Below are 19542 nucleotides of genomic sequence, written 5' to 3'. Positions count from 1 at the left end.
AATTTCACTTCGCATAAATCTAATATAATTGTTTACAATTACTATTGGCCTATATATGTTTTAAGAAAAGCCCCAAAATCCAGTGTAGGAAATCATCCCCAAATCTAGAAACCACGACAAGTAATCACAGAACTATGTGTAGGTGTCCGTACTTACTACTTACTATAAAATTTGGGCATGTATATGTTCGTAATTTCTTGGTTATATGCTGAATGACATTTTAAGGTTGGCTAACCATGCATTTAGGAGTTAAAACAGGAAAGCAATTTCCATTTCGAAAATAGACCCCACAATTTGAGAGGAAATTATTTTCCTCATTTCTCCTAAGCATACGGTGATCCAACCTTCATACTCTTCTCTGTTTCTCTCTCGCTTACCTTATTTACCAGAGATTTGGCGTAACAATTTTATTTTTATCCTGCAATTTGCTCTAAGCATTTTTTAATAAACTCGAGTAGTTACAGATTTTTCTACCAAAAAAAAGAAAAAGTAGTAGTTATAGAGTCCAAAAACCTTTGACTTTTGTGCCTGTCCATGGAAAGATGTTCACGCATTTGTTTGTGAAAATTAATCATCATTAGCATAATTTGGGACTTGGGACCAAGGCAACTTTTTCAAGTGTTAGTTTATATCTCCTTTCCTAGAAGGCTAGAACTGGAGACTGGGGTTAACATTAGAAGCTTATGGTAATTTCAATCTCTCTACTCTATAAAAGCACAGACAACCACCATAACGAAGTTAACCAAAATGTCTCCCAAGACAACAGTTATTTTAGTTATAATCTTGAATTTCCATTTAATCTGGGCCTCCGACCCAGACCCGGTTCAAGATTTTTGTATACCAGACACAAAGCCAGGCTCAACAAGTCATATCCACTTTAGCAATCTTCCTTGCAAGAATTCTCCAGAGGTTATTGCTGATGATTTTGTATTCTCCGGCATAAAGTCAGCTGGAAACTTCACAGAAACCGGCTTCTTCGCAAAATCCGTGACCCCCACGCTCTTCCCTGGTCTTAGTACACTAGGCATGTCATTTGTTCGGGCTGACCTAGATGTAGGCGGCATTAATGCACCACATTTCCATCCTAGAGCGACCGAGGTGGCTTTTGTATTGGAGGGGATGGTTTACTCGGGTTTTGTGGACTCCACTAACCGGGTTTATGCAAGAGTGATTGAAAAAGGAGAAGTCATGGTGTTTCCTAGAGGCCTAGTTCATTTCCAAATGAATGTAGGGGACTCCCCAGCAACAATATTAGGAAGTTTTAATAGCCAGAATCCAGGAATACAGAGAATTCCAGAGGCAGTCTTTGGTTCTGGGATAAGATATGAACTTTTGGAAAAAGCATTTGGTTTGAGTGCCAGAGAAGTTGGTTTGTTGAGGAGGAGGTTTATTTCCAATGGGAAGAGGTAACTAAAGAAGCATTTTGGTCATTTTCCTACGTATCTGTTTACAACTTAGTCCTCTAGTCACCAGAAAATTTTTTTTTTTTTTTTTTTCTGTTTTACAAAACTATATTGGTCACTCGTAATACAAAATATCAATAAAAGTGGTTAAAAGTATATACGGTGTTCATACTTAAATTAGGTGAATTTCTTCGCTTGGAATGATCAATCACAAGAAGCAGCTTAGGTTTTTTGTGTTGCGTCACTGGTAGTCTGATAATTTCTCCCTTTGAAACTTGTGCGAATGGTAGAGCACTGGAGCATATATGATACTAACGATGTGGCGTTAATTGAAGGTCTGCATGAGTACCCTGATCTTGCGCGTATATGAACCATTACGTTCCTCTAGAAAATAGTCGGCTCTTCGCCAATCAAAAGTGCCCTGAAGATTGCATCACATAAGTTGTTGGTGAACACTAACAAATGCCCAGCATAAGGGACCTCATGATACCTAATCCAAGGTAATCTTTCTGCAATATATCGCTGTAGAAGAGCAGGAACAAGTTTATCTTCATATCCTTGCCATATCTGAACAGAGCTCTCATTCTGGTGAAAGTGGCTATTTAGCTCAATAGGGTCGAAATCCCAATTTCCAAAACCGACTAGTATGTCTCGGTGAATAGACTCGAATTCACCTTGTTGTGCTGCCTTTTCCTGAATTTTGAAATGTACAATTAGTTGTGGATCATGGATGACTGTACAGTTGAATATCATCAGGCGTGCAAAATATGGAACTTCTGCCGTGTCCTTTGCTTTTTTTTTCAGTACATGGCAAGCAGGGGAAAATTTATTAGAGTAATTAGGAAGTTCATTATAATCAAAGATCCATAGACAAAGCGAAAAGGGGAGGACTCTGCAACTCTATGTAGCAAACACAGCACTCTCTATATATACCTGATTTCGTTTGCACAAACTTCCACTATACAGCTTAGCACTTACATTTTTCTTGAAAACTATAAGCATGTGATCTTGTGTTTTCCAAGCCCTAATAATGTTTCTGGACCAAGTATCATTAGAAGAGACAGAACCTTTACAGACTAAATGAAAGAGTTGCTGCAAGGTGAAAATAGTACCTGACCGGCAAATCCAGTTTCTAACATCTTATTCAAGATCTCCATATCTTTGGGGCTATAAATTGCAGGGTTCACCTTCAAAACATCGGACACATGTTCTCGAGTTGCCAACCAGTGTAGTAATCGAGGAGTATAGTGTGCAACTCTAAGTCCCCACTGGTCCCTGAAAAGCATCTTTGTATACACCTCTTTTGTTAGTTTGGAAGGAAGAGAAGGCCACCAGTAGTTGATCACTGGAGATATTAGAGCTGCCCCTGCTAGTCTGCAGCATGGGTGTGTTTATGAGTAAAGAACAGGGCTTTGTTAGGATTTAATTATATTGTAACTGAAACAACATGACACTCTGATAAAAAGAAGTGGCTTACCTATGTGGTATGTGTTTGAGGCAAACCCAGATGGTGTAACCGCCCATGGAGGTCCCAATCACATAAAACTTTTCTCCAATATCCAACTGGTCAGCAAGTTCTTGAAGGTCAAATGCTTCGCTCTTCACTGACCGTTTTGGGTTTGGATCACTCTCCACATATCCAGCTCTGCCATATGCTAAAATGTATATCCCCAGCTCTTCTATTAGCTCCTGCAAGTCAGAGTTTTTGCTAAAAAGAACGGAGATAATTACTTTCTTTTAGAATTAATAATTAGGATGCAGTACAGAATATGTTAGTGATGGTATAGATTGTAGACCACTAGACCTTAGACAGAAGCCACTGAAAATGCAGGCTTTGTTCGATTTCAGAAGAGTTTCAGGTTCTTACTTTAGATACCGGCAGGAGTAACTCTTTACAGCTGCTAATTCCATGAACTGTGATTATTTTATACTTCGCCACCTCCTAGGCAACTCCTGTCTCTAAGTAGGCTAAATGCCTCCCATCACTTAGCTTGATTCTAGGTGAGAGATCCACATATCTTTGAAGTAGGAGCTTCTGTAGCCTGATAAGCCCATCCCAGAAGACCAACCAACACCAACGACACTACTATCTTTGTAAACATTACTGCATAAATGACAACAGTAACGTCTGTAAAAGTAAATTTCAGAAGAATAAGTAAGAAAAGAGTAAGTATTACGTAATATGATTAACTCATCGAGACCATGGAGGGATGTTAAGGAAAATATCTCAAGAAGAATACACGAAGGGCTCGCCTTAAGAATAAACTGATTAATCAGAGTTTTCGGGAGTTGCAGAATATTATCAAAGGGATAGTCATTTCACCCATCTGCAGTTTCAGCTAGCAGGAGTTCAGGTATTTTTCCTGCATCTTAACTGTACAAACGGCTTAATATCAATTTATTAGCAGCTTTTCCAGATTCATGCATAGACATTTAGGCATCGAAACTCACAACTTGCACTTGATCTGCTTGTGTTGACTTCTTCAGATGGCATCTATGTAGTCTAATAGAGACAAGGGGCGACAGTACGTAGGAACATAGAACCGTTTAAAGTTTCTGTTTGTCAACATTCTTTGTTGGTTGCATCAATCAGTTATGTGTTTGTTTGTATGTCAGGGAATAATGTAACAACCAAGTCAGTTTCTTCAGCAAGTAATTCACAGAATCACCAGCTAAATGGAGTCTCAAATAATTATAATAACAGAAGTTATAATACTGCTGATCATAGTTTATACAATTAAAGATCTAGTTTAAAATTTCAAGGAAAAAGGTACTGTAGCATTGACACATATATTTGATCCATTAAGTTCCGCTACGTACGATTACATAAAAGTTTGCTCTTCGCCAATCAGAAGTGCCCTAAATATTGCGTCACATAAGGTGTCTGTGAACACTAACAGATGCCCAGCATAAGGAACCTCATGATATTTAATCCAAGGTAATCTTTCTGGAACATATCGTTGCAGGAGAGCAGGAATTATCTTATCTTCATATCCTTGCCATATGTGAACAGAGCTCTCATTGTGGACAAATGGATTAACTAGATCCAAAGGGTCAAAGTCCCAGTTTCCATACCCAACTAGTATGTCTCGAACAATAGATTCAAAGTCACCTTGTTGTGTTACCTTTTCCTGAAATTAGACATGTATAATAAGCAGATAGATGTCAGTAATAGTATCATCAGGAAACACTAGGTGAGTACTTTCAACATATGTATCTAGCCTTCACCAAAACAAAAGCACATGTATCTAGCCATGTGTTGAGTCTGGTGTTTTGCGGGTGATTAATAACAATTTTTATATTCCTTTTTAACTTGGCACTAGGCAAGCGGGGTAAACATGCCTACTAGGTGGGCATTCAATCTACCTCCTATTGTTTGCACAACCTTTATACAGCTAACCATCAGTATTTTCCTCGACAGTATGCAGGTAATCATGTTATTCCAAGCTTAAAGTTTCTAGATCAAGTATCCTCACAAAAACACAACCATTACAAAAATAAATTGACATGTTGCTGCTTGGGAAAAATATTACCCGACCAGGGAATGGAGTTTGTTTAAACCCTCTTATGATCTCCATATCTGTGTGGTTATAAAGCGCTGGGTTCACCCTTGAGACATTGGACATTGAACTCAGAGAGGCCAACCAGTACAGTAGTCGAGGGGTATAATGTGCGACTCTAAGTCCCCACTGGGTTTGGAAAAGCAGCTTTCTATATACCTCTTTTGATAGTTCAGAAGGTAGAGAAGGCCACCAGTAGTTGACAACTGGAGATATTAGAGCTGCCCCTGCTAGCCTGCAATATGTACTTTGGAGTTAAAAATAAGTCTTTGTTAGGATGAGGTGTAAATGAAAACACAAAAATGACAGGTATCTTGCCTATCTGGTATGTATTTGAGGCAACTCCAAACGGTGTAACACCCCATGGAGATTCCGATCACGTAAAATTTGTGACCGATCTCCAGCTGATCAGCAAGTTCTTCAAGGTCAAATGCTTCACTCTTAACTGACCGTTCCGGATTTGGATCACTCTCTGAATATCCAGCTCTGTCATATGCCAAAATGTATATTCCCAGCTCCTCTATGAGTTCCTGCATGACCTCAGGAGGTAGTCAGTTGCTGCTACAATAAGATTCCCAGCTGGAACTGTACGCAAAGACAAACGATGGTTAACACTGTAAAGCACATAAAGAAAGCATTTGAAGCAGAAAAGTAAGAGTTGCGGGTATTATTCTTGATGTCCCTCAGATAGTATGTAACAATATTATTAGGCTGCATATGCACCAAGGATTACTGGTAACTATTTGCAGCGCCTTTAACTGAATTAGTTCAAGGTATAATGTGTAAGTTTTGCTTTTCTTGTTTATCAGGCTTTCTCTTAAACGGACATGTCCGTTAACGGATATGTTCGTGGGGCAGCTTATATAGTGTCTTGAACAGGCTTATATAGTGTTTTGAGCAGCTTATATAGTGTCCGTTACGTTTATTAACTTGTTCGTGGGCAGTTTATATATGACACTATATAAGCCGTGCAGGACACTATATAAACTGCTCAAGACACTATATAACATGTCTGTTAATGGACGATCCGTTTAAGAGAAAGCCTATCTTGCTAGATTTCTTTTCTCTTTCTCTTTGTCCAGTTCGTTGCAATTTTTCTCAAACTGCCCGAATAGAAGTAGTCATGGATATGGTAATTTTTGTCCCTAAAACCCTTTTATGTGGGATAGGATATATATATGACTTCGCCTTACAATTTAATGCGAAGTAATGATCCTTAAAAATGATGTTGACAGTATGCGTTGTATTAATATTGTGTGGAGAGAAGCCACTCAAATGTGCAGGTTGTTCAAATTATTAAAATTAAGGGTTTGGGGTCTTACTCTAGATACTGGTAGAAGTAAGTCTTTAGAGCTGCTAATGCCATGAACAGCGATGACCTTATACTTCGCCTTCTCCTTGGGAACTCCCATCTCTAAATAGGCTAGATGTCTCCCATCACTTAGTTTGATTCTAGGTGCAGTAACAGGAGGACCACCTGGGGAACCGCATATCTTTGGAGGAGGAGGATGTGTAGCCCAATAAGCCCATCCAAGAAGAGCCACCAACAACAGCGACAAAGCTATCTGTATAAACATCACTGCAACAAAAAAACATCAGGTTCATCCCCCAAACAGAATACCAGGGGAGTAAGTAGTATATAATCTACTGAAACTGGCACATCATTAAGGCAGAAAGACAAACATTCACAAGAACTAATCACGAAATGCTCGCCTTTAGCATATTACTGACAGTTAAATAATTTTTGGGATACATGCCTTCCTTGTACAATTCTTAAACCCGTTTGTTATCGCCTAATTTCAGCTTTTCTTGTTTTCTTGTTTTTAACAGTAAGAAAAGGTTGGATATCAACTTTTAAGAACCTTTTCCACAATCCAAAAGACATTCTGGCGTCAATAGTCACAACTCGCAATTTTTCTTCTTGTTTTTTTCTCAAAATGGCATCTATGTAGTGTAACAGAGACAGCAGTAGGAACACAGAGCCAGTTAAGTTTCTGTTTATCAAACATTCTTTGTTGGTTCCACTAATGACTGATCACTTAATTAAAAACAAGCCGAAAAACATCAAGGCTTTGTTGTTAACCAGGAAATCAGGATAACAGTCTACAGAGCCAAATGGGCAATTCTAAGGGTTGATAAACCAAATTTTCAGCTAAAATATCATAAGGGTACGCAAAAACGTTGATTTGTGGTTAGAAGGAATATAGGAAATGAGTAAACAACCATTTCTGATTCGACAAGTTATTGATCCACCAAATCGAAGTGAGCACATGGTTTCTCTTTCCCCTCCCAGGTTACCTGGTACCTACTAGGTCCCAGAGTGAATATGATCTCCAGCAGACATAAGCAGACATACGTAACAGTTTAGCTAGCACACAAGACCAGACATACGTCACGCTTTAGCTAGTACACGAAAATATATACCGTGATGCATCTGTCTATCAAGGACAACCCCAGTCTAAAATTTTCAAGGACCTTTCTTCAAAGTTCAAACACTGATGTGCAAGAAAAAACGTTTTCGGGTTGCTGAATCTTAGCTTATTTCGAATGTTTCAATAACAACAATGGATGTAAAACTGTTAAAGACCAGCTTTACGAAATCCCGAAAGCAGCCCAAGCTCTTCGCCGTTCCAGAAAGGGTTACATCTGAAAATACCAATGTTGAGCTTGATACAAATCAGTATAATTTACACAATAAATTTTTTGAAAGGTTGAAACCGATAAAAGAAAAATCTAGTTGTCAATGTCATTTCTAAATTTAAGATACGAGCTAAAACAAATCTAAACTTCCACAATAATCAACATCTATACCGGGAATCCTCCGCGCAAGTTGAATACCTTTTGGCATAGTCGTAACCATTAAGCATGAATAGATCAAAGATTATTATCGTGAACCTTCAGCAGTTTTCTGATGTGGGAGTCCAAGTCCCCCGTGTCATAGGTAGATGCTGCCAATGAGTCCAGACTCCAAAGACAGTGCACTTCATGAAAGAGATTAATTGCTATTTCTTCAGCAGGGCCACAAAGAGAGCACCAGCTATGAGTTCCTGAATGATCCTAGAGATTGCACTTCCAAACTAGACACCCTCTCTAGCGAAGTTCTCTATTTCGTTAAGGTAAAGAGGATCTCTGAGATTGGATTGGCAGGAAGGAATTTGAAAGGGCATAACCGCATAACACTTTTAACATAGTACATTTAGGCTTCGCCAAGTTCAATATTAAAAATGGTCAACGAAATAGCTACTGAACAGCCCTAGTATCAGATAATTGGATGAAGGAATCAGGAATGATCAAGATGTTACTTAGCCTTGAATTCTTACAATATCCACATGTCTATTATTTGACATACATATATGCAAAATAGAAGTCTTGTTTCTAAAAAGAAATGCGACAGTCCATGGAGCAGTTTACGACCACGATTCCTTTACTGCATAAGTACATAAAGACGCATTTCTGTTTGGGTAGTGCATACCACTAGCCAGTTTGTTGCAGAAAGAAATAGAGGGCTCCTTAACGGTTCATTGAGCAGTGTTACCATCATGATTTCATTACGGCTTGCAATATAGAACTTTAAACTTCTTATTACTCGATCGACAATCTCTTGTTGCATAGATAGGTAATAGAAGGTTCCTCTCCAAGCAGCAGTTCTCTTATTATAGCATCAACAAAAACAGGTTCATGTATTAATAAATGACCACCATCAGGAACCTCATGGTATTGAATCCAAGGTAACTTCTGTGAAACATAACGTTGTCCGAGAGCTGGGACGACTTTATCTTCGTAACCTTGCCATATATGAACAGAGCTCTCATTGTGAGTGAAAGGATTGTTTAGTTCCATAGGCTCAAAACCCCAATCTCCAAAACCAACTATTAAATCTCGATGCAGAGATTCGAAAACGCCCTGTTGCCTTGTTTTTTCCTGACAATATAATCAACAGTTATCCTCTCTAATGCGCAAGTCTAGATCATTTCTGCTATTTATGTCATGTCACCAAGAACATTGTACATGACTACAATATGAAATCATAGAAGTAATTAAAAATACAACGTTTGGAATGTTATGGATCCACTACTATTACCTGATCAGGCTGCGGGGTTCCTTCCATTTTCTTCAAAATCTCCTTGTCTTGGTTGCTTAAAATTCCTGGGTGCCCTTCCAAGGCGCTAAGCGAAGGAAACCATTTCTGTGTCAACCACCAATACAGCAGCCAAGGGGCATAGTGTGCTACTCTAAATGCCCACTGGTCCTGCCTGAGCAGCCTCTTGTAGACCATTCCAAATAAATTTGCAGGAAAAGAGGGCCACCAAAAATTAACTAGAGGTGCTACCAGCGTCATGCCTGCGATCCTGCAATCATGACATGAGTTCATAGCAAGAATCCTTCAAAAGCACAAATTGGACTAGAAGCTATGAAGGTTAAATTACAACTATGAGGAAGTTCATGCCTGTGCGGTATGTGTTTAAGACAACTCCAAACAGGATAAGCACCCATAGAGGCTCCAAATATGTAAAATTTGGATCCAATTAACAATTGATCAGCAAGTTCTTGAATGTCAAATGCTTCACTCCTTACCGAACGCTTTGGGTTTGGATCACTTTCTCCATAACCAGCTCTGTCAAACAACAAAAGTATATTCCAAGCTCCTCTACAAGTTCCTAAGAAACATAAAGAAGCTCAAACTTCACTCAATTATACAACATAATTTACATTGCCACATAAATAATTAACAGTTTTTGTACCAGGGATGCTGGTACATTAAAGTCCTTAGAGCTGTCGAACCCATGAACAACGATGATCTTGTACATGGCCTCCTCTTTTGGGACACCTTTTTCTTTGTAAGCCAAAAATCTTCCATCACTGAGCTTAATTCTAGGCGAAGTAACAACAGGACCATTTGGAGATCGACATATCTTTGGAGGGGGTGGCTGTAATTTACTATAAGCCCATCCAAAAACTCCCACAACTACCGCTACTGCTATCTTACCAAGCATACCTGAAAAAACTACCATATCAGTATATCACAACCAGAACATATAAATAATAATAATAAAGTTCTTTTTATTTGAAATGTAATGGATTACTCACTTGAAGGATCTTCAGACGACTTCCTTCGTACTTCCGTTGATGGCTTAAATTAGAGAGCTAGGCAGATTCAGTAGTTAAGTCACTTAATAATTGAGCTTGAGAAACATGTGTTGCTTGGTCGAGTACAGTACCTTGATGGGTACGAGTACAGTACCACAGTACTAGTTAAAAGTGAGTGTAAATCAACGAGGTACCGTGCCTTCGTGCTACAGTAAATTCTTTTGGACTCTGAAAACAAGCCGAGCCTGAAGGCACTAGGCTTGACTGGTCTGGCTGAAATCGTAACAACCTGTTTTCTTTTGTATAATAATATACAGTGAGTGAGTCAACCACAAAACTGCGGAAACGTAACTCTAAAGGACACCTTTTTTTTTTTCCGTAACTCACAAATACCGGGTAGATGAAAGGTCAAGTATACTCTTGACGCGAAATAAAAAACGGATCGGGTAGATAAAATGTCAAGTATATCCCTGACGCGAAATAATTAACGGCCCGGTCCAGACGAAACGACCTTGTGTATTTAGTATGAACAATCATTGTTCATATATTTAAGCAGGTGTGAACACTCATTGTTCATACCCCAATTACAAATATTAGCTATGAACATTGATCCAATTATGAACATGGATTGTTCATACCTATTTGGGAGTATGAAAAATCACTATTCATACATCAAAAGTGTTCATACATCAAACATGAACAATCATTGTTCATGACTACTTTTAAATTTTTTTCAATTGGTAGGTATGAACATTGATTGTTCATAGTCCTTGGGTATGAACATTCGATGTTCATAGTCTTTAGGGTATGAACATTCAATGTTCATACATCAATATATTGTATAAGGTACATTCACCTATTTGGATATGAACAATCATTGTTCATACACCAGCAGAAGGTATGAACACTCATTGTTTATAGTAAAATAACAGAAATGGTAAAATCGGAAAATATTTATTTTAAATCCGGGCAATTTGTCCTTGAGGGTTATTTTCACGGAAGGGTATAACTGACATTTAAAAAAAATATAGAAAAGCGGGGTCAGCTTATTTTGTCATTGAGAGTTACTAATTTTGAAATGGTGGGTTTGTGAGTTACTTTTCTCCAAAATTTGTCCTTGTGAGTTACTCACAAAAAACCGTGTCCTCTAGACTTCATTTTCCTTAAAATTGGGCATTGGGACCAATTTTTTGAATAATATAATGCTTTGGCCTATTGTATGTCTTTAATATTCTTTTAAGGCCCAAGCCTAGGTGATAGTTTAAAGCCGCAAGGAAATAACATAGTCGGTGAACTGCTAGTCTCCAAACTTTGTAGAACTCTTCATGAGATAAGATAAATGCTAATTTTAGGGTTTAGAGTAAAGATAAAAACAAAACAATATATGAAAGAACAGAAAGTTGCTCAGGAGTAGGAGACGTAAGTTTTATAGGGTGTTTGGGTCTCATTTTTTCTTAAAAAACATTTTTATGAAAAAATATTTATTCTAAAAACAGTTTTTAAATAAACATGTTTGATTGTGATTTTTCTTAAAAACTATTTTATCAAATCAGATTTCGCACTATATTTTTCGATATATTTCGGCATATATATCAAGTACTAAAGTCTAAAACATCCGGCAATTCATTTGCCTTAAGCGCCCAAAATGTTTCCTTCAAAGAAAAATAGTTTTTTAACTTGAAAAACAATTTTTATCTAATTATCATAAAACTAGTTTTTGGGACCAAAAAATGTTTTTTGGATGAAAAACTATTTTTTTTTAAAATAGAGACCAAACACATTTATTTTTTCAAAAAATATTTTTTCACTAATAAACACTTTTTAGCAATAAATAAATAAGATCCAAATACCTCCTTAGCTTTGAGTGGGCGGAGAGATATATCTTCCTTTTGCTTCTAGTTGTCTGACGAGTTTCCGACCGTCGACGATCAAGTAAGTTTCTCTACTTGCACTACCTTTCTTTTCTAGTCATAGAATTCCACTCTATAATTGATTTAGCAATATTATGTAAAGTTACAGTGTTAATCATAACTTATGAAATTGTATTAATAAACCTAGTTTATCGTTATATTGTTAATTGTAATTGAAACTAGTTCCATCTTCTAGATAGTAGTGGTTAAATCTTATTAGATGTTGTTGAGTATGAAAAACAGATCAAGCTAGAGTATTGTGATTGTGTGATATGAGTATAGTAGTGGTTAAATCTTATTAGATGTTGTTGAGTATGAAAAACAGATCAAGCTAGAGTATTGTGATTGTGTGATATGAGTATTGACCGTCGATGTTCTATCCTTGTTCATCAACTTGGGTGTCCTTTGAATGATGACGCATATGCTAAACCTCATATTTGTTTTCTTATTCCATGCCTTGAATCTACGATAGATATATGTGTGTTGACATGAGTAAATGACAATATGTGATATATAATAACTATTAATTATGTGTATAGCATACCATTTGAATTCCTGATGGTTAATAATTGTGTATCATTTACGTGTTATATATATAATATAATATTAGATATATGTACATGCATGTTTCTAATAATGTTCCTTATTGTGCTCATATTTGTTTTAAATGTATAAGCCTTTACTAATACTACTAATACTGTTAATATCGAGTTGCTTTCATGAAAAGAAACTTGGATAATGTGGACAATGAAATTATTAATATATCATTTTTCCTTGTCATTGTGGTTATTAATCATACACATGAAAATTCTTTGTATGTTTGGTTGTGTTATTAATTTTGTACTAATAATGAATATTCCTCTATACACCAAAGCTAGATAGCTTGTTGCCCTCTGTAAACCAAAGCTGATAGCTTGGTGTTTTTCTCTGACCATTAAAGTGTTTGATCGCAAATGGTGAAGATACAAGTCTGTGGCATGGTTCGTGGATTTCGTCTAAGCTACTGATCCATAATTCTCAAGCTAGAAATATGCTCCAGGTGCCTGATGATGCAAAGGTGAGCCTCCTTATTACAAATGGTGAATGGAATGGGCTGGTTAGTCTCCTTCAAGACAGTGAACTAAAGACGAGTATATTGCAGACCTCTATCAATGTAAATCTTGAAAAGGATGTGGTAGTCTGGAGCCCAGCTAGCAATGGTAAGTTCTCCACCAAATCTGCGTATGTGGCTCTAAAACATATGAGACAAAGAGTTGCCTGGTACAAATTGGTCTGGGGGAAGTATACAGTACCAAAGCACTCCTTCATTGCGTGGCAACTCTTTGCAGGGTGCTTGGCTACACAAGATCGGTTGATCCACAGGAAGATTATCACTCAATCTAGGTGCTGCCTCTGTGGAAACCAAGCTGAAAACTCAAAGCACTGTTCTTTTTGATCGGAATTCTCCCAAAAGGTATGGGGAAAGCGGTGAAAAAATTTTGGGACTAGGCATTTTGTAGTGCAAGAGTCAAATCTTGAATGGTATCGTCTCTCGAGAATTACTCGATCAAACTCTACCGCCCGATTGAGATAATTAGGACACCGATAAGCTACACGGTTTATGGGATCCGGAATGAAAGCTGCCGAAAGTTTAAAAGCAAGACCCACACGGATGAAGCGATCGCCAGAGATATAGTAAACAGGATGAGAATTTACTTACAAAGGATGATAAAAGAAGCCGGCGATTCTGCGGAAACTAAAAACATGATGAGTGCTCTTGGGATTGAACTCTTGGTTAAGCGAAAAAAAAGCCGATACAAGGATGGGTAAAGCCACCACCGGCACGACAAAGATTAACTTTCGGATGGAGTCGCGGAATGCTTTGGAGCGAGGATATGGGGAGTCTTTGAGAAACCATGAGGGAGCACCTTTGATCGTGTTCATGGGAAATACCAACCTCAGTCGTTGATTATACAGGAGTTAAAAGGGATCAATACCACGCTAGCGACTTGCTACATGAACTGTAAAAAGATCATGCCGAGTCGGACTCTTTGCGGCGCAAAGAAATGTGATTAATCGAAAGGAGGACTGTCCTTGGTATTGTTGGGACCTAGTAGAGTCCATTAGGAAAAGCATCGTCTCTTTGAGACAATGGTGGTAACCCATGTATCTGAGGAGATGAATAGAGTAGCCGATTGGTGGCCAAGTCTAGTACAAGAAAGGATTGTATATATCCTGGTGTGAGGCTAGGTATTGTTTTAACACTCCTCCACTTGTCTATGAGCTTTTGTAATAGTGGAGGAGGATGCAAGAGGTATGATGTATCAAAGAGTTTAAGCTTATACAGGTTGGGGTCTGCCTAACCCCTAGCTGTTTCAAAAAAAAAAAAAAAAAACTTTGTAAGTATAATTTTTATACAAAACAATGGTCAAAGTATTTAGATTAGTTTTGATCTTGAATTGGCTGTGGAATGGTTATGAACTACAGTTACGAAAATTGACACGTGACCGTCCTAAACAAATACGTGCGTGAGTATGGACGATAAAATGAAAACTTTGGATAAGTCCGCCGTATTACTTTACTAGGAGAATATGGGAATTGGAATTGATGGAATGACCACAATTACCATACCATATGTACAGTCAAGGACGTAGATGTTATTTTCCTACGAAGTATAATTAATAAGACGACATGAATAAGCTTTAATCACATACCAATAATGAGGTGACATGCTAGTACTGTGAGCTTATAGTAAAATCGTTGTAAATATATTAGATTGTATTTTGTGTGTACTTCTGACACATATGTAAGTGTCGTAGTATTTTTTGACTAGATTTGTATAACACCCCGTGTTTTTATTATTTGTTTTTTTATAATAATAATAAAGATAATAAAAATAGATAATGGATAGATGATAACTATCAGTTACGGATAAAAGCCCGTAGGTAAATGGATAAGTGTTGTTATTGTTTTTCGGGGAGTTTTCTCACGTAGAGTTTTTGGTATATCGGTGTATACTGTCTAATGTTTTTATACTGCTCATTGTCTTGTTTTTATTCTACGTCGTGTCGTCGAGTTGTTAAAACTCTAGAGAAAACTTCGGATTTGATATAGAACCGCATCAAACTGTATTCTTGTGATCTTGTGTTGTTGAACTATCGGGCTTCGGAGGCCGTTAATGGCGGCGTGAGCACGCGAGGAATCTTTAGCGCCATTATTTTTTAAATTATTTTTCTATTTAATTAATTAATTTAATTATTTATTTTAAAATTTTCCCGGATTGGACTCGGGATACGTGGGCTTGGTTTTGGGCCCGAAGTCGGTGTTAGGCTTGGGTTTTGGACCCAAGTATATAAACACATTGTTCTAGAGAATAGGGTTTTGAAGATAATAAAATATAAAAAAATGGAAATGAGAAAGAAGCCGGGTTTTGGAGAGGTGGAGGAAGCAACGATTCGGGCTAGGAAAATTCGTCAGTAATAGTTAAGGTGAGTAGTTATTTTTACTATTTCACTAAATCTATTTTTTAAGTGTATCGGTGTATACGGAGTTTTTCTCTGTCTAAGGAGTTATTATTATTCAATTTCTTGTTTTTATTTGGCGTTTTGTTGTATTTGGTAAAATCGGGTGGTGTGTTGGCTTTGGAAACTGTTAGATATTAAACCTTGTTAGTTGATTGAGTGGTCGAACTATACTAACTTGGGGTGGAATTTGTTGAAGCTCTTAACAAGGGTTAATGGAGGCCTTGAGCTCATCCGTTTTCTTGTAATTTATCTTGGTTGTTGTTTTGTTGGGTTTGGTGTTGATGGAATGGTGATTAGGGCTGTAATGCCATCGAGATTAATTGGTGTTCTGCTCTGCTGAAGCTCAGTAAAAACTCATTAATGGCGGTCGAGAAAATCGCCCTTTAGATTTGATTTAGTTGAACTGTTTGGTTGTGTTTTTGAATGTTGTGTTGGTTGTCGATTGAAGGGGGTGTGGTTGAGTGTGTGGGGGCTGTCGATTTGAGCTTGGAACAAGCTTTAATGGAGGCGAAATTGTAGATCTACTTTTGAAGAAAGGAATTGTTGTAATTAATTGAGCTTTTGTTAATGTTGTTTAGGTTGTTATAGGGATCAAAACCACCGGGGTTGTATTGGGTGGTCGATTAGAGCTTGGTGGTGGTCGGTTTTTGGTGGTGGTGTTGGTGGAGGGAGAAGATGAAAAGAAACCGATTTTGGGCTTGGCCCTAATCGGTTAAAGCAACCCCTTGTTGTTATTTGGGCGAAATGTTTAAATTCTTTGGCCAATTTCTATTTTCTTGTTGGGTCCGATTTTTTAAGTTATTTGTGGACCCGGTTTAACTTAAAGTTTAAGGCGGTTTGAGTTCAATTCTTGGTGAATCACATAACATTTTGGGCTAGTTTCTAATATTGTTTGAGGCCGGTCCATATAATTTAAAATAGATCTACATGGGTCTTTCAACATTTAAACTTTCGGGTTTTAAGGATGTTTAGTCCGAACCATGACTTTAGTCATGAGCCCATGAGCCATGCATTTTGACCTTAGCCATGAACCATGGCTATGACCTGAACCATTGAACATGGAAGCGGCGGTTTGAAAGCATGATGGTTGACTTTGACTTTGACCGAGTTGACTTTGACGGTGGTTGACTTTGACCGATTGACCCAATTTGACCTTTTAACTTTCGGATTATAATTTGGGTTATTAAGATAGGTCTAGGGCTATTAGCATACTTGACTTTAGGCTAAGACCTCTATATATATATGTGTATGTGTATTAACTACTATGTGATTTTCTTTGATTTTATGATATGCAACGTTATGACACTAAGACATGTAGAGAAATTAATAACGCGTAAATAAAAATACGAGGAAACAAGATACTCATTCGTTATCTTAAATGATATATAAAATAAAGTTCAATAATGCATAAATAAATTTACCGCGACTCTTTTAGAACTCCACGACTCAAGTTTTGGAAATTTTCGTTTATATTGATTGATGTCATATGTTAGGTGGGCATTTATTGAATGTGCCATAAATGCCCGTTAAGCGTTATATTGAAGGGGTATTCATTGAATGTCCATGAATGGCCAGATTTAACAGAGGAACTAAGGTATTGTCTTGGGTTAGTGGTATTAATTTGATTATGTGAGTGTTTGGGTTTTCTTTTGAATACCTAATATAATATATACATATGATATATAGAAGTTCTAACTTTTCTTTTTTGGGGAGGGTAGGACTTAATAACATTTTTAAGGGGCCGGTCCTACCTTTTATCTGGCTGGATGGAAAAAAAGTTTTAATTCAATGGTTTAGATATTAAAAGGAGGTATTATAATGAGTTATATAATGGAAGTCTTGCTTGGGAAGAAATTATGCGGTTAAAATGACGGAACTACATCTTCCAATGAATGATTGAGTTATGGGATAAAATAAAGTGATTGTTTGGATAATTTTGATAATGTTTAAAAATATGATAATGTTTATCGTGTTGTTCATACCAAGCAAATTCCATTTCTTGACCCATGTTGGATAAGTTTGGCTTAGCGTGGGTGTGGATTAGGAACATAGGTGGAACCGCTAATAGAATTGGAATTGATGGAATGATGGAGTTTAGTTTATACCATAGTTTTGGGAGGATCTTTTGGGAGGACGTAATGTTACATTTTATATGACATGAGAATACGATGTTGGAAATTGTTATTCTTAAAGTTGTTTATGTTTTATTGGGATGGAAGAAAGTTTTTAATAAATTGATAGTTGAGGAATTTGGAGATTATTGTTGTTAAGTTGATCCCGTTGTAAGGTGGGTTTTAGGTTTTTATGTGTTGTATCCCCGTCATAGCCCAGGTTTTTAGACAATTGAACAAAGTGATGGTTGAGATATTTATATTTCAATTATTCATTTATTTTAATTGTTTAGAAAATCGGGCTGTGACAATTTGGATGATAGTTATTGTTAGAGATTACTTACTGGGCGCGTTAATTTACGCCCCTATTTATCATTTTTTACAGGTGCTATAGTATGTAGAGCACGTTCTTAGAGTCTTGGCATGATCTGGCGTCCAGAATATTCTTAGTTTAGGCGTTTTTGTTTTAAACAATATTTATTCTCTTCCAAAGACAAGTTCAGTGTTAAATTATTTATTTAAGACATGATGTAATAAGCTATTTATTTAGCAAGAGTTTGGTGTTTTATTTTTTATATTTAATAAAAATATTTTTGATCCATTTTGATATTTTAAAAGTCTTTAACTTTAAAGTTTAGACTTGGAATGTTACAGGTTTTGTATACTTTTTACATGAAATTTCACCGGCTAGCTAATAGCTGAAAATATATCTTCTCCCACCGACCCACCCTATGGAGCTACGGGGCCTAGTTGTAGTTGTACTTGTTTGGCTCGCTCATGCTCAGCCCGTGTTATAGACTTATAGATGAGTTTGAGGTTTATAACAAGTACCAGCCATATTAATTTGTCATTGAGATTAATTCACAAGTTAATTTGGAAGCACAATTAATTTCTCATGCTATTTCATTATAATTTCCATTATGATGTCTGATTTTCGCAAAGTAACAACACAACTACACAAGATTGGTGAGTTCCACACTTCCACGAGCCACAAATACCCAATGGCCGACCACGTTTATATATTCCAGTTTCCACAAAACAAGAATCTGTGGATGAACGGGACTGTTGTTGTTTCCAAGGCTCAAAATATCAATATCGATGAATATATTGGTGTATTCAAAAATTGATATATATCGGATATATATAAGATATATCTATTTTTTTGGTGACCAGTTCAAACTATTTAAAATATCAGAAATATTTAATATATCGAAAATATATTGGAAATATCGTATTTATATTAAAAAATGGTAAAAAAATCAATCGATATATATCATAAATATTAGAGATATCAATTATATCGGCAATATAAAATTTTATATCATAAATTCCAATATATATCGGAAAAAGAATTTTATATTCGATAGATATATATCAAAAATATCAATATCGGTATACTAAAATACTAATATATATCGACAATATATAAGATATATCGGCGATATTTTGGTCCTTGGTTGTTTCAACCAAAGATCAAAATACATAATTTATGGTACCAAACTGCCAATACAACTTTTAATCACAAAAGAACTAGGCAGATAGAGTGGATTTATGGACATATGGTCGCCATCTCAAAAATATCAGTTTCACATTTATGAGGCTAGCCTATCAGTTAGTCAGTTCATACTTCATTGGTTGGTCGTGATTTTGACATGTTTAGGTCCAAGCCCGACCTGAAGTTGGGTTAATGGTTAATCCATTGGGCTTAGTAATGGGCTTTTAACCATGGGCTTAGCATCATGATTTTACTTATGGCGGGAAAATAAAAAATATTGGCGGGAAGCACTCGGTAGATTTTCAAGAAGGAAGAAAAAACACAAAAAGAAGAAGAAGCTTTTGGAACTAAGCACTAAATCACACTGAATAAGCCCATAACACTTAATTAATGCTTTTTCATGTTTATTATACTCCTTTGCACAAAAAATTGCTAAACTGTGAACAAAAGCAATTTAATTGGGTTTTACTAT

The 19542-nt window shown here is 36.7% G+C and overlaps 4 protein-coding genes and 1 long non-coding RNA gene across 7 annotated transcripts; 2 read left to right on the top strand and 3 right to left on the bottom strand.

Annotated features, from left to right (window-relative positions):
• Window positions 1–740: 740 nt before the first annotated feature.
• On the bottom strand, window positions 741–3742 carry LOC147476522 (uncharacterized). Its single transcript, XM_086581901.1, has 5 exons — window positions 3605–3742; window positions 3271–3507; window positions 2881–3111; window positions 2516–2777; window positions 741–2096 (listed from the first exon to the last, which is right to left on the bottom strand). The coding sequence occupies exons 2-5, from the start codon at window positions 3312–3314 to the stop codon at window positions 1788–1790; spliced, it is 846 nt and encodes a 281-aa protein (XP_086438027.1). The 5' UTR covers window positions 3315–3507; window positions 3605–3742; the 3' UTR covers window positions 741–1787.
• Window positions 748–1559, top strand: LOC147476523 (RmlC-like cupins superfamily protein). The gene has a single exon (XM_086581902.1). It carries the CDS (start codon window positions 748–750, stop codon window positions 1408–1410), a length of 663 nt encoding a protein of 220 aa, XP_086438028.1. The 3' UTR covers window positions 1411–1559.
• LOC147476521 (uncharacterized) lies at window positions 3579–5742 on the top strand. The gene is made up of 2 exons (XR_015207362.1): window positions 3579–3757; window positions 4825–5742. It is a non-coding gene; the product is annotated as an uncharacterized LOC147476521 (long non-coding RNA).
• LOC147476520 (uncharacterized) lies at window positions 4071–6822 on the bottom strand. 3 transcript variants are annotated; one of them, XM_086581897.1, is made up of 5 exons: window positions 6721–6822; window positions 6286–6542; window positions 5282–5493; window positions 4937–5198; window positions 4071–4534 (listed from the first exon to the last, which is right to left on the bottom strand). In XM_086581897.1, exons 2-5 carry the CDS (start codon window positions 6538–6540, stop codon window positions 4226–4228), a joined length of 1038 nt encoding a protein of 345 aa, XP_086438023.1. In that variant the 5' UTR covers window positions 6541–6542; window positions 6721–6822; the 3' UTR covers window positions 4071–4225. The 3 variants fall into 3 exon arrangements, with proteins under 3 accessions (XP_086438023.1, XP_086438024.1, XP_086438022.1); XM_086581898.1 differs by having other exon boundaries at window positions 6677–6798; XM_086581896.1 differs by having other exon boundaries at window positions 6647–6761.
• A 1421-nt stretch (window positions 6823–8243) lies between these two features.
• Window positions 8244–10290, bottom strand: LOC147476519 (uncharacterized). The gene is made up of 5 exons (XM_086581899.1): window positions 10052–10290; window positions 9706–9959; window positions 9539–9621; window positions 9045–9312; window positions 8244–8884 (listed from the first exon to the last, which is right to left on the bottom strand). The coding sequence occupies exons 2-5, from the start codon at window positions 9955–9957 to the stop codon at window positions 8546–8548; spliced, it is 942 nt and encodes a 313-aa protein (XP_086438025.1). The 5' UTR covers window positions 9958–9959; window positions 10052–10290; the 3' UTR covers window positions 8244–8545.
• Window positions 10291–19542: the final 9252 nt, after the last annotated feature.

Source organism: Coptis chinensis, chromosome 9 (genome assembly GCF_015680905.1).
Source record: "Coptis chinensis isolate HL-2020 chromosome 9, ASM1568090v1, whole genome shotgun sequence".
Classification (NCBI taxonomy): Eukaryota; Viridiplantae; Streptophyta; class Magnoliopsida; order Ranunculales; family Ranunculaceae; genus Coptis; species Coptis chinensis.
The sequence above is the reverse complement of the archived record's forward strand: the minus strand, read 5'-3'. Positions and strand labels throughout refer to the sequence as shown.